General features: G+C 36.4%; 1 protein-coding gene across 1 annotated transcript; it reads right to left on the minus strand.

Annotated features, from left to right (window-relative positions):
* Positions 1-49: 49 nt before the first annotated feature.
* btbd17a (BTB (POZ) domain containing 17a) lies at positions 50-14,605 on the minus strand. The gene is made up of 3 exons (XM_051674150.1): positions 14,415-14,605; positions 10,459-10,741; positions 50-4,361 (listed from the first exon to the last, which is right to left on the minus strand). Exons 1-3 carry the CDS (start codon positions 14,506-14,508, stop codon positions 3,275-3,277), a joined length of 1,464 nt encoding a protein of 487 aa, XP_051530110.1. The 5' UTR covers positions 14,509-14,605; the 3' UTR covers positions 50-3,274.
* Positions 14,606-15,174: the final 569 nt, after the last annotated feature.

The raw sequence follows: 15,174 nt of genomic DNA on the forward strand, positions 1-15,174 counted from the left end.
ATAACAGATTTCCATTAGATTTAATTTAATAATCTTTAAAATAATAATAATAATAAAACTTAGATTTGAAAACTTAAGAAATAATGAACACTATTATTTTAAGTCTTTCTCTTTTACCCTCAATGATCAATGATGGACTCAAACTTATAGTAGACATTGTGCATTTTATTGTGTGGCTTGTTATACAGGAGAGTGAATGCTAAACATACATGATCTGTTCCAACATGCAAAGAGCTGTGATCTAATATATATGTATGTATATATATATATATATATATATATATATATATATATATATATATACATACATACACTACCGGTCAAAAATTTTGAAACACTTGACCGAAATGTTTCTCATGATCTTAAAAATCTTTTGATCTGAAGGCGTATGCTTAAATGTTTGAAATTAGTTTTGTAGACAAAAATATAATTGTGCCACCATATTAATTTATTTCATTATAAAACTAAAATTTAATAAAAAGTTTTTGAAATTGATGACTTGGCCCAAATAATAAAGAAAAGCAGCCAATAAGTGCCCAACATAGATGGGAACTCCTTCAATACTGTTTAAAAAGCATCCCAGGGTGATACCTCAAGAAGTTGGTTGAGAAAATGTCAAGAGTACATGTCTGCAAATTCTAGGCAAAGGGTGACTACTTTGAAGATGCTAAATTATAACACAGTTTTGATTTATTTTGGATTTTGTTTAGTCACAACATAATTCCTATAGTTCCATTTATGTTATTCCATAGTTTTAATGACTTTACTATTATTCTAAAATGTGAAAAAAAAAAAAAAAATGTATAATAAAGAATAAGTGTTTCAAAACTTTTGACCGGTAGTGTGTGTGTGTGTGTGTGTATATATATATATATATATATATATATATATATATATATTAGTATGGACACAAGAATATGATTATATAGATTATTAATTGTGTAGCTATTATAGTCTAATTAATATAGCCCAACATATTTTTCTAAATCATTAAAAACCTACACTTCTGTGTGACATTTCAGGCCATTACAAATATGAGGTGTGATATTTCTCATTATATTTACAGTAGCACCTAGAAACACTTTAAAGGGATAGCTCGCCTCAAAATGAAAGCTCATTCATTATTTACTCATACCTTCATATTGATCCAAACCCATGTGGCTTTCTGTCTTCTGTGGAATACAAAAGATGTTAGGTAGAATGATAGCCTCAGTCACCATTCACTTTCATTTAATGGAAAAAAAAACATGCCGTGAAAGTGAACAGTGACTTAGGCTAACATTCTGCCTAACATTTCCTAATATGTATTTTAAACGATGACAGAATTGTCATTTTGGGTGAACTATCTCTTTAAATATAGCACATTTAAATCTTAAATGTTCAGAACAATGTTGTTATTGTGGTCTTGTATGTGTGTTTCTTTCTTTTTTCCTATAGTGAACTAAGAAGTCATAATGCGACTATTTACAATGTATAATATGCTGATTACTACACGCTTATTTAGATTCTGTGCACTTAGACTCTCTTTAAACTATAAGTCCAGTTTGACAGAGGATGTGGCCATGATACTTACGTGCATGGTTTGGTTTCCCTAAAAAGGAAAGGGCTTGTGGTTTCAAGAAGAAAAAACAACTGTGATATGAGTTATGTCTGGGAGGCAAAGTGTATGTCAAAGCCTATATTAATTTAGTACATGTATGCCAGTAGCTAGTGGTTCTCAGCTGGTGGATCTCAACCCAAAAATGTCTGTTTTTGTCGTGTCATGTCCCACATGTCTGTTCTGGTAGGGTTGCAAACAGTAAGGGAAAATTAATGCTTAATGCAAATAATAAAAGACAGCTAACTATATAATTGTGTATAGTTAAGATAGTAATATAAATAGACCTTTAAAAAATTTGGAGAAAATGCACCCCATATGTTTTACTGTTGATTAAGGCTGCGGGTCCAATCAAACTCGGAGGTATTTTGGTGCAAATTCCGCTGTCAGTTGGTAAATAATTTTGAGAAACATGTTTCATGGCATGCCCTCATCCTCGAAAATCATGAACAAAACAATGCAAGGTAAAACAAAATATGACCAAGTAATATGAATATTTATGCATTACTATTATAAATATATTAGTAATTTTCATTTTAAGTTTAATTTTAAGCATATTTTTGTTCCCATATACAGAAATTAAATATATAATATAAATGTATGCAATGCAATATCTGTAAAACGCATGTATCAAATACAGTATATGATTATTTATGTTTTCCACTGATATAAAAAGTCACATATTTGTACATACAGTATATAGAACATGTATTTTAAAATGGTACAGAAATGTCAGTTTTCATATACAGTGTTACATATTTTCCCAAATACTAGGTGGAATTAGAATATTTACTGTATATATGCTATGTGTGTGTGCGTGCAGTGTTGGGTAAGTTACTCTAAAAAAGTAATTAATTACTAACTACTAATGACATCTTCTACAGTGTAATTCGATTATTGTACTAATCACTCTGTCTGAAAAGTAATTGCATTACTTATTACTATTTACTTTCTAAAACCCTTATCATCCTCAGTCAGATGAAAAATACAAGGATAGATGTGAAACTGTTCTTTTACTTCTTTCAAATAAATCATATAAAATCAAATAAATTATTAATGAACTGGCCAAAGAATTTAAGGGGGCAGCTTGAAATTAAAAAACATACATTTTAACATCAGACATTTTTAAATTCACTATTGTTTTATATAGAATTGTTCTATAGTCTATACTGTATTTAACACAATTACATCAGAAGTAACTGTAATTAAATTACTGAAAAATTAAGAGTAATCCTTTACTTTTTTCAATGAAAAATTTGTTACTTAGTAATGCATTACACCCAACACTGTGTGCGTGCATGTGTTCATATACTGTATATATGGCCAATTATCAGATTTCTGTATGGGTTTTCTTTTGGAAAATGATAACTTTTGGTACAGTTTTGGGTCACCACTTGGCTCATGCACTGGATGAATGTAAAAATAGGGGTCCTTAAGCAACACCAGTTGAGAACCACTGCCATAAACCTTACTTGTGTGTTTCATTTTTTTTTTTTTTTTTTTACACTTTCTAGAGTAAACCCTAGCCTTTAACTCGCATTGTAAGGAAAGTGGAAATGGCTTTTTAGTACCCTTATTCACATTAGACCTAAGCTGAGCTTTCATTAGACCTTTCTTCCATGCACAGACCTTCTAAAATCATGCTTTGTGTGTCTTCCTATTAACTTGTGTCTTACATTATTGCTTGGTTGCTATAAGAGTCTGGTAGATAGGCTTTACAATGATGTGCAAGTACAGCGATCCATCCACCAGGTGCTCAGATGTGCGATGCAGCAGGTCCCCATCAGCCAGGAAGTCGCCCACCTCCTCTGTGCTTTGGTGGAAGCTGAATACATATCGCACCACGAGTTTGCCCTGCTGCTTTGTCGAGACAAGTACAGTCTTTTGGAAGCTCACACCTGCAAAATCTGCACTGGAAGTAGTAGGCGTTATGATAATACGAGGGTGGCCAACAGCACTTCCTCCATCGGGCCGTGGAGTTTGCATGGCACCCTGCTCTGTGTACAAGGGCCTCATGCTGAGAGGGAGCCAACGGGGTGAGAACAGGGCATTCCACGTCACCCATTTACTTGAGTCAAAACCACTTGGACCCAGATGTGTCTGGAAACTGGTGCTGCGGTCATCCCGTGCTGGGTTGCTAATGATCCATTGAGACCCCCACATGGGCGAGAGGTAGTTGCGTGGTACGAATAGGCTGCAGTTCATATCGAAGAACTTGGCTAGCTGAAGGGGTGATGCCGAGTGGAACTGGTATGACATGTAGAGTAGATCACGTACTGATTCATGGTAGCGTGTCATGATCGGCGAATTCCGTTGGAGGCGAAAGAGATCGCGTGGAGGGATCATGGCGTAGCGTACTAGGCGAAGGGCGTTCTCTGCTGTCAGGCTATCCGGGTCATTCTGGGTGAGCCAGATTTCAAGAGCCTCAAACAGCTCCAGCTCATTCTTCAGCACAAGGTCAGAGCGCTGCAACAGGGTCATTAGTAGTTCCACACTAACAGATGGCCATTCGGCACTCTGAAGTACAGACGACAGATTCCATGACAAAAACTGAAGGCAGTTGTCTCTCAGCAAGGTGTCTTCAACCGTCGTCGCATACTGGTACCAACTCACCACATGACCACCCAGAAAATCGCTGGCCAGGTTGTGGCTCATGTACTGGGTTAGTCCTTGTTGGAGACTGGATATGCCGTACTTGGTAGCCAGTTTGTGGAGTGGTGTTGCCTGGTCCAACTGCAGGGATAGCTCACCACAATACAGATATCTATAGAAGAGAAAAGCAATGGCTTCATTATTCTACAATGCATCTTGTACAGTTGTGTACTATGCAGAGTTGAATTGAGAATGCCTTGACATTCCAGTTTAATTTCTGCATTTGAAATGAGGTAGCAAACCAGTTGCAGAATTGTAAGTCGAATTAAAATTAAATAAAATTCAAAGAAATGTATATAACTGCAGTAAGTGTCAAAAAATTGTGAATTACTTAAAGGAATAGTTTACCCAAAATATGAAAATGTTCTAATCATTTATTCACCCTCAGGTCATCCCAGATGTGTATGACTTTCTTTCTTCTGCTTAACACAAAAACATTTTTTGGAAGAATATCTCACCTCTGTTGGTCCTCACACAATGCAAGTGAATGGTGGTCAGAACATTGAAGCTCCAAAAGGCAGCATAAAAGTAAACCATATGACAGTGGTTAAATCCATGTCTTCAGAAGCTATATAATAGGTATGGGTGAGAAACAGATACATTTTAAAGTCCTTTTTTCTATTAATCTCCACTTACACATTCTTCTTCTTTTGTGTTTTTGGCAATTCACATTCGTTGTCTATATCACCACCAATTGCTCTGGGCTGTTTAAAGAAGGAGATTTATAATAAAAAAGGACTTAAATATTGATGTATTTCTCACCCACACCAATCATAATGCTTCTAAAGACATAGATCTAACCACTAGAGTCATATGGATTAATTTTATAATGCCTTTATGTGCTTTTTTGGAGCTTTAAAGTTCTGGCCACCATTCATTTGTTTAATGTTTAAAATGCAAATGATAAACATTTGTATTTAATCTATATATAGTATATTTCAATAGACTATTGAATTAGAACTAGAAATTTTAATTTTAATAAATTACATTTTCTCTGAAATCTCAGAACCTCTTCTTTCTTTTTTTTTCTCCCCAATTTGGAATGCCCAATTCCCAATGCGCTCTATGGTGGCGTAGTGACTCGCCTCAATCCAGGTGGCGGAGGACGAATCTCAGTTGCCTCCATGTCTGAGACATTCAATCCGCGCATCTTATCACGTGGCTTGTTACCGCGGAGACCTAGCACGTGTGGAGGCTTTACGCTATTCTCTGCGGCATCCACGCATAACTCATCATGCACCCCACCAAGAGCGAGAACCACATTATAGTGACCACAAGGAGGTTACCCTATGTGACTCTACCCTCCCTAGCAACCAGGCCAATTTGGTTGCTTAGGAGACCTGGCTGGAGTCACTCAGCATGCCCTGGATTTGAACTCGCGACTCCAGGGGTAGTAGTCAGCGTCTTTACTCGCTGAGCTACCAGGCGCCCTCAGAACCTCTTCTTAATACCATTAACTCCTCGCTATCCTTAGGACATGTCTCAAGAAACTTTAAAATGGCAGTTATCAAACCACTTATTAAGAAGCCACAGCTTGATCCTGGAAAATTGGCTAATTATAGACCGATTTCAAATCTCCCGTTTATGTAGAAAATACTAGAAATGGTAGTGTCCTCTAAACTATGTTCATTTCTACAGAGAAATAGTATATATGAACAATTTCAGTCAGGATTTAGGCCCCATCACAGTACAGAGACTGCACTTATAAGAGTTACAAATTACTTGCTCTTATCATCTGATCGCGGCTGCATTTCTCTTCTAGTGCTTTTAGATCTTAGTGCTGCCTTCAACACCATAGATTACGACATTCTCTCGTATAGGCTTGAGAATTATGTTGGCATTTGTGGACTTGCATTAGCAAGGTCCTATTTAGTAGACCGCTACCATGTTTTCTGTTTACATGAGGAATTGTCAAATCAAACAAAAGTTAAGTATGGAGTGCCACAGGGATCAGTTTGGGGCCTCTGCTTTTCTCCTTATATATGCTTCCCCTGGGAGATATTATCAGGAATCGTGGAATAATTTCCACTGTTATGCCAACTATATATTTCTTCGAAACCCAACAAAATTTCACAATTCTCCAAATTAGCAGAGTGTATCAATGAAATCAAAGATTGGATGGCCAGACATTTCCTTCTACTCAATTCTGACAAAACAGAGGTACTAATTATTGGACCAAAACCCTCTAAAAATAAGCCTCTAAAATATAATTTGACTCTCGATGGATGTACTGTTACACCGTCTTCTACAGCGAAGAACTTAGGTGTTATATTTGATTGTAATCTGTCCTTTGAAATCAAATTTCCAATGTTTGTAGAACAGCATTCTTCCACCTCAGAAATATTGCTAAATTACGACATGCTCTCTAGATTATTTTAATGCATTACTGGGAGGATGTCCTGCAAGTTCAATAAATAAACGTCAATTGGTTCAAAATGCAGCAGCCATTTTGTGCTGACTAGAACCAAGAAATATGATCATATTAGCCCCATTTTATCATCGTTACAATGTCTAACTGTTAAATTTCATATTAATTAAAACATTTTGTTAATTACGTACAGAACATTGAATGGTCTAGCTCCACAGTACTTAAGTGACATTCTACCACGCTATATTCGCATTCATTATGATTGCAAAATTCTGGCCTGTTAATAGTTCCTAGAATATCAAAATCCACAAAAGGAGGTGGGAAAATAGGTTTTCCTATTTGGCTCATAAACTATGGAATAGTCTCCCTAACACTGTTCGGGATGCAGACACACTCAATCAATTCAGTTTAAGTCTAGACTTAAGACTCATCTATTTAGCCAGGCATACACCTAATTTATCCATCAACTCACAATTAGGCTGCTTTAGTTAGGTCTGTTGGAACCAGAAACATTTATCATGCTCTATAACTCTGCAAAAAAATTGAATGGCATCTACATTAATATTATTCTATTTGTTTCCCTGTCTCAACCTTGGGATTCCACCTCCATTCCTCTTTGGTGTCGGACTCCTCTGCTATGTGTCTCTGAGTGATGATGACTAAATGCAGCCAGTGCCAGCCAGACATCACTCAGTCTATTACGATGGACTTCAGGGGATGAAGTGATGCCATCTCCAACCATAAGACATGTGATATTTCATATGCCACTGCCTGAACCTTGGACTTAGGATGGACCTCACTGAAATTACCTGCTGGTTGAACTGCGATGCACCTCACTGATCTCTGCCTGCATCACCTTGGTCTATTGATGGACTACACTCTTAAAATGGAATACATCTTTCAATTAATTGCCAACAAAAGCCTTCACTGGCCAACTAACAAAGCTATGCATCTATGTATCTATGTGAACGTCTGCAGTTAATCCAGGCTGAACTTCAAAGACATTAGACATTAATGTTACAGTTCATCCAAAATCTTTGTTTAAACACTGGCCCAAGGGCGGACTGGCCGTAGGGAGAACTGGGACTTTTCCCGGTGGGCCGACAGCAAAACAGGGCCGAACGTGTGGCGATAAGGTGAAACGGGCCGCCACGTTATGCCGAACGGGCCACGACTAGCTGAAGAGGGCCACGATATGCAGAAAAGGACAGCGACAAACCCTTTTGGGCCAGTTTCTATGTAAAATCCAGGGCCGATTTTTCTTCCCAGACCAACCCTGCTCTGGACCTTAACACTTAGTTTACTAATTTTAAACCATGACTTGCACTGCACATAAATAACTAATATTAGCATTATATTCATGCTGGTTAGCCAGAGGGGAACTGCCCCCCACAGTGAGCCTGGTTTCTCCCAAAGTTATTTTTCTCCATTAAACAACATCTTATGGAGTTTTGTGTTCCTTGCCACAGTCTCCTTCAGCTTGCTCACAGGGGTTCTAAATACAATTATTATTTACTTACTTATATTTATACACAATTTACAATAATATTTAATCAAACTATACAATGATGACTCTAAGACTTTATAGATATTACAGTTTAATTTTTTGTTAATGCATGATTTTCTGTAAATCTGCTTTGAAACGATGTGTGTTGTGAAAAGCACTATACAAATAAAAATGACGACAACATTTTGGCTTTGTTAATTGTTTTGACAGTTTGAATGTAGTTTAGAGAATAAATAGGCAATAAAGGGAATTAAAAGGCATAATTTGTCAAAAATGTAAGTATTTGTATGTTTTATTGCAAAACTTGTGTTGGACTAATCAAATTCCTCTGTTGTGTAATTGTGTTTTATTATTATTATTATTATTATTATTATTAATAGTATTATTATTATTATTATTATTATTATTTTATATAAATTCCTCTTCCTGTCATTCCAAATCAACATCCTGTGGAGCGGGGCAAATTCAGTTAAAATTTCAACTCACATTAAATTAAATGAAGGGAGTTTATTCTTAAATGTTCTTTTTTCTTTTTCAAAATCTTAATCACTTTTATAATTATGCATCTTTCTGAAATGAGGGAGCTTTTGTGGTGTGTACCATTGTACAGTAGTTCTATGCAGTCTCTTTCTCTCTCCCACATATATTTGCCTTATTTTCCTTCTTTAAAATGCTGATTGTATCTTTGTTGTCTGATCCCTTGGGTCGCTGTAAAGAAAAAAAAAAGAAAAGATTTGGCTCATTCTCAATAAGTGAGTAGGCGGTTTGTGCTCTTGTATCCAAAACATCTTCTCACGCTAGCCACACATCACCATTGTAACATTACCCTGTATAGTCCTTCTCATTACAAAGCTGGCTTACGTAAGAGCAGAGAGTTCATTTTTACATTGTTGTTGTTTCATGATCTTTCTTATCCTATGCTGGTCTGAGTTGATAACAGGAAGGTTGCAGTTCCAGTTGTGGCCTTTAGAGGGAGACTTCTTAGGCAAGTGTAAAATGGGAATGTTCTTATAACTCATCATGTCCCAACATGTTTGAGGCAGTCACATGCTGGGATGGTACATCACTGCAAATTTGTCCTCATATGCACAATTTACAATGCTTTGAAGTTTTTATAAAGTGTATCAGCTAGGTCCCACCGACCCAGCTTGCAACTTACTGTATGATGCCTCACAACTCTAGGCTTGACCTAAATATTTAAAATCAACGAGTGCGATTAGCAGATCACTATTGGTCATTGTTTTTACATAATTCTGGAGACTCTTAGGTTTCAAGCTTTGCTTAAAGGAATTCACTGAAAAATAAAAAAATCTGTCATTATTTACTTACCCTCATGTTGTTCAAAACCTGTATGCTGTGATATTTTTTTAATATAATTTTCAGTAAAACGTTTTGAATATTCTTTAAGGACAGTGTGTGCCACCACTTGCTGGTGTGCCATATTCGCTATATTCAAAGTCTTCTTAAGCCATATAATAGCTTTTTGTGAGGAATATAAAGAAAATTAAATAATTATTCACTGATAATCTTCCCCTCTTTGAAATCTCATTCTCTGCAGTGCAGAGGAATATTTTCAGTGAATAACAAACTAAATTTCAGTCTGTTCCTCACAAAAAGCTACAGAATGACTTAAGATGACTTGGAATATAGTGCACAAGACATATGGACAGCTTTTATGGATCTTTATTTATTTATTTAGTCCTTTTTGGAGCTTAAAAGCTGAGGTCACTATGAAATGTTGTATACTATAGTAAAGAGCTGTGTGAGATTCTTCAAAAAGTATCCTTTTGTCTTTCAAAGACAAAATAAATCCCCTTATTCACAGCGGCACCATCTTTGATTTTTGCTTACAAAACATTGAAAAAATCCAAGAACATTCAGTATACAAAGAACTCCAGACTACATGAGTTGTGGAAAATCAGATGGGATCAAGGAGCTTTATACAGCTTTTTACAGTGTGTGCCATTTAAGAAATGATAAGTCTATCCTTTACACTCACAGCCTCGTTTTCATTCCCGCTAAAAATACAAAATTGTGTCACTGTGAATAAGGTCCATAGCTTATGGATTTGGAATGATGTTGGGGTAAGTAAATAATGACCGAATTTTTATTTTTGGCAGAACTATTTCTTTAACACTAAATGTTGCCATTATAGATTTATCAAGACAAAATCTGCTGGTGCTACCATAAGGTCTACCATAAAATATATTAAAATGAGAAGTAAAAAAAAAAAAGACTAAAATGTGAAGTGTCAACCCAGTGATCTTACAAAAAGCCCACCATACAGTTGTCCCTCTTTCATTTGGTAAACTAGTCCCCTCACCTTGTACTCACCTGATAAATTTATCGAACACAGCAGTGCATTCTGCCATCTCGCGCAGCACTAGTGTGCTGCCATTACGCTTTCTTAGCATCCCATCAAACACTCTGCTCTGCAGCGACAGAATCAGCGTGTGGGCTTGAATCACCTTGACCTCATCTGCATCCACTGTTTCCACACGCAGGGAAATGTCACTGTTATTTCCCAGCGACAGAAGGCCCTCCAGCCGTGCCACCAGCCCTTGCGAGTGACTTATCACTTCTGTGGTGCCCTCTGCCAGTCCCTCTGCCCTCAAACCTGCAGAGAGAGACATAAGAAGAGTAATACATGCCATTGTTTAGGTCCTGTGACTGGTGACTCTTAGGGGCCATTCACACATAATGCGCTTTTGCATCCATCTGCAGAGCTTTTCAATTGTTTTCTTGTGGAAACATGCGCTAGACAGACGACTTTGACCTTTGCGCCACTTTTCACTGTTTTCAGCGTGTTGCACATCAGCGCCACCTTTTTAAAGAACTTCAACTTAAAAACAAGTAGAGTTCCTACATAGAGTTCTGACTCTCTGCAAATGCAAATTGTCAGATCTGATTTGAGCTTCGGATACAGAAATATTTACATTTGTGTGACTACACCAGTGGTTTTCAAAGGAAGACTGCCCCGTTCTCAAATCTCGCTCACTTTTACACATTTAAATTAGCCATGGTAACAATACTTGTTTGGCTCGTTAATGTAATTTGTAATGGTACATGGACCAATGAAGTTTGTGTGCAATTTCTTCTTCACCTTTTTCTCTATTCACTCATATCGGGGTCTGTTCCTCACACAATGCTATCGTATGGCTTCAGAAGACTTGAAATATAGCGCATGTGTGATATAGATGGCTTTTATGGTGCTTTTATGTGCTTTTGGAACTTGACATTCACAATCAAGATCCTTTCATCCCTCATCCTTGTCTTCCAGGGATGAAAAAAGTTATACTGGTTTAGAACGACATGAGTATGAGTAAATGTTTTGTGTGTGTGTGTGTGTGTGTGTGTGTGTGGTTGAAGTACTATATTTTGCTCTAACAAGTAGTATCACTTTTTATTTTTATTTCTGTATTAATATTGTATTGTATATATAATTTTTCTTTACAAAAAAAAAATTAAAAATATACAGTAAATAACAGTACAATGTTGGCCAATTGACAAAAAGTTCCTACATAGAGTTTTCGACTCTCTAATGCAAATTTTCAGATCTAATTTGAGCTTCGGATGCAGAAATATTTAAATTTGTGTGACTACACCAGTGGTTTTCAAAGGAAGACTGGCCCGTTCTTAAATCTTGTTCGTTTTTACACATTTAAATTAGCTGCTGTAACAATACTTATTTGGCTCATTAATGTAATTTAGCATGGTGCATGGACCAATGAAGTTTGTGTGCCTTTTTCTCTAATCATGTGGTGTCAGGTGTGCTTGTTGCACTTATGTAAACCAAGATATTCTTGTGAGTGCAATATATTCAAATGTGTGAACAGGAAGATTTTTAATGAATTGACACTCATATTGGATCTGTTCCTCACACAATGCTATCGTATGGCTTCAGAAGACTTGAAATGTAGCGCATGTGCAATATGGACAGCTTTTATGTGCTTTTGGAACTTGACAGTCACAATCATGATCCTTTCATCCCTCATCCTTGTCTTTCTCAGATGAAAAAAGCTATACTGGATTAGAACAACATGAGTATGAGTAAAAGAATAAAAACAAAATGTTTTTTTTTTTTTTATTGTATTTTTGGATATTTATATAATTATTCTTTTAAAAAAAAATAGAAAATATACAGTTAATAACAGAAGAATGTTGGCCAATTGACAAAAAGTACATTCAGATAATTTTTTCAATGAAGAGTGTGATTTTTTTATTAATCAGAAAAACTAAAAGAATGCATTCAGTTTTATTGTATTTTTTCAATAAAACTTTTTTGCATTAGTCATCATAAAGAAGATGAAACTAGAAACATGAAGCTAAAAGAAGATGGAGTGTATTGTTTTCGTAACTTTTTCAAACAGATTGTGGTTTTCTAGTTTGAAATCAGGGTGTGACCAAAAAAAATTATAGGTACAAACAGCCTTTGCAATATTCATTCAATCAGTAAGCTTTACACGCTAAAGAACATGCAGGTTTCTCAGTGTTTCAGTGTTTCCTCTTTTCCATTGTTAAAATTACACCTAGCAGTGTCTTGATCACAAACCTTCCTGTTTGCTGAGACGGGAACAAGTATGTTTAAACAGCATGTATTTTCATAATGGGCAAGTGGATCTGCACACTCAAAATGATCATCCAACTCATAAACATCTACTCATGCATTTCCAGTGTTGGGTGTAATGCATTACTAAGTAATTAATTACTGTAATTAAATTATTTTTTCATTGAAAAAGGATTACTCTTAATTTTTCAGTAATTTAACAACAGTTACTTCTGATGTAATTGCATTAAATACTGTATAGATTAAAGAACAATTCTTTTTAAAACAATAGTGAATTTAAAATCTAAATTTAACGTCTAATGTTAAAATATATGTTTTCTAATTTAACGCTGCCCCCTTAAATTCTTTGGCCAGTTCATGAATAATGTATTTTATTTTATATAATTTATTTGAAAGAATTAAAAGAACAGTTTCATGTCTATCCTTGTATTTTTCATCTGGTCGAGGTTGATAAGGGTTTTAGAAAGCAATTAAAAATAAGCAAAGCAATTACTTTTCAGACAGAGTAATTAGTACAGTAATCTAATTACACTATAGAAGATGTAATTATTAGTTAGTAATTAATTACTTTTTAGAGTAACTTACCCAACACTGTGCATTTCCTTGAATACTGGACTGGGTATCATTGCAGAGTTCACGGAAATGGCGTTATCCAGGGGCAGACTGGCCATAGGGAGAACCGGGACTTTTCCCGGTGGGCTGGCTGTGAAAAAGGCTGAACGGGCGGTGATAAGCTGAAACAGGCCGCTGCGTTATGCCAAACGGACCGCAACTGGCTGAAAAGGCCGTGATATGCAGAAAAGGACAGTGACACCCCCCGCCCCCGCTCAACGACAAACCCACCCCCCCGCTCAACAACTTTTGGGCCAGTTTCTATGTAAAATCCAGGGCCAATTTCTCTTCCAGTCCGCCCCGCCTTTATCCATTTGTGTGCATGTATTTGTTTGCGTTGGTGTTTTGTGTGTGCGTGTGAACAACACGTTTATAGCACCCTAGTTTCCTATTAGTTTTCACCATACAATGTATGACCCATTGTGAATCATAAAACAGGTCCTTAATAACATAAGAAAACATAATAACAGAAACCAAAGGAAAGGCTTAATAATGGATGACTTTTTATTTTTTTATTAAATTAGACATGTTTAGCTATGTTCCATTAAAATTTTAGATTTATGCAGAAGCTGTTATCCAAAGCAACTTACAATGCATTCAAGGTATATGTTTTATCAGTATGTGTTTTCCCTGAGAATCAAACTCATGACCTTGGCGTTGTTTGCACTTCTTTCTTTCTTCTGTGGAACACAAAGGAGATGTTACGCAACATGTTAGTCTCAGTTACTGTTCACTTCCATTTAATCTTTTTTCATACAGTAAAAGTGAATGATGACTGTTATTCTGCCTAACATCTCCTTTTGTTCTCCATGGAAGAACTAAAGTCATACAGATTTGGAACAACAAAAATTATTATTTCAAAGAGAACTATTCCTTTAAATAAAGTTCAGCTCATTAACAACTGACACATTCAAATATATTGGTCTCTTAACATGCAACATTACCCACTACAACTTGCAACTTTTTCTTAATTCCTTTTATATAGGGAACTTTATCTACCGTTTCCCCGCCAGTGTTCTAAATATCCCCATGCACCACCCCGCTACTTCTGACACTATGCCCAAACATTGTCTCTGTCATCTGGGCACAAGAGCAAGAGAGGTCCCCTTACCTCCATGGACAGGTTGCACATGGGACCAGCCAGCCAACATCAAGAAAATTAGGTAGACCTGAGCAAGCAGCACATTCTCCAACACATAAGCCATCTTTTCTTGTCTGATAATGTACTCTTCTCTGTACTTTCCTCTTTTTATCCTCTACTCTTTCTTAATTGAATTGTCTTTCTTCTGTTTCCTCCTCCTCCTCCTTTTCTTCAGTGGATGATGGATGCTCTGTAAGACCCCTTTATGTGGCATATAGCTTATAGTGCATGACTGGTATGTAGGTTAGTGGTTGTTTTGGGTTAGTTCCACCCTCACATATCCTATTGATCAGTGGAACCTATGGGGGGTAGGGATTCATTTGGGTGGGCAGGAACGCCAGTTGCCATGACTACAGCTTTGATTTAGACTTTTCTCTTTTTCAATGTTGCATGATATAATACAGTGAAGGCCTCAGCTGTTGAGTGTAGTGAGCCATGACATTCTAATCATGAACTATTCTGTCGAAATGGAATTTTTAACTGAAAGCTGCAACTGTGTTCATGCAAAAGAATTTGCATGCATAAATGAATGCATGCTTTTCTTGAATGGTAATTTAGTCTAAGTGTATTTTTTTCATTTTCTTTAAAAAATGAGATGAGACGGAGTGGGATGTCCTTTGAAAACAACCAGACCTTCTGCCCGCAGACGTAATCTAGGGGCTTAGACCGGTGACGGTTCACCAAATTCTTAATGCATGCGCCAGTCTGGAGGAGTAACGCAGAGTTGTGT

Source organism: Myxocyprinus asiaticus, chromosome 36 (assembly GCF_019703515.2).
Source record: "Myxocyprinus asiaticus isolate MX2 ecotype Aquarium Trade chromosome 36, UBuf_Myxa_2, whole genome shotgun sequence".
Lineage (NCBI taxonomy): Eukaryota > Metazoa > Chordata > Actinopteri > Cypriniformes > Catostomidae > Myxocyprinus > Myxocyprinus asiaticus.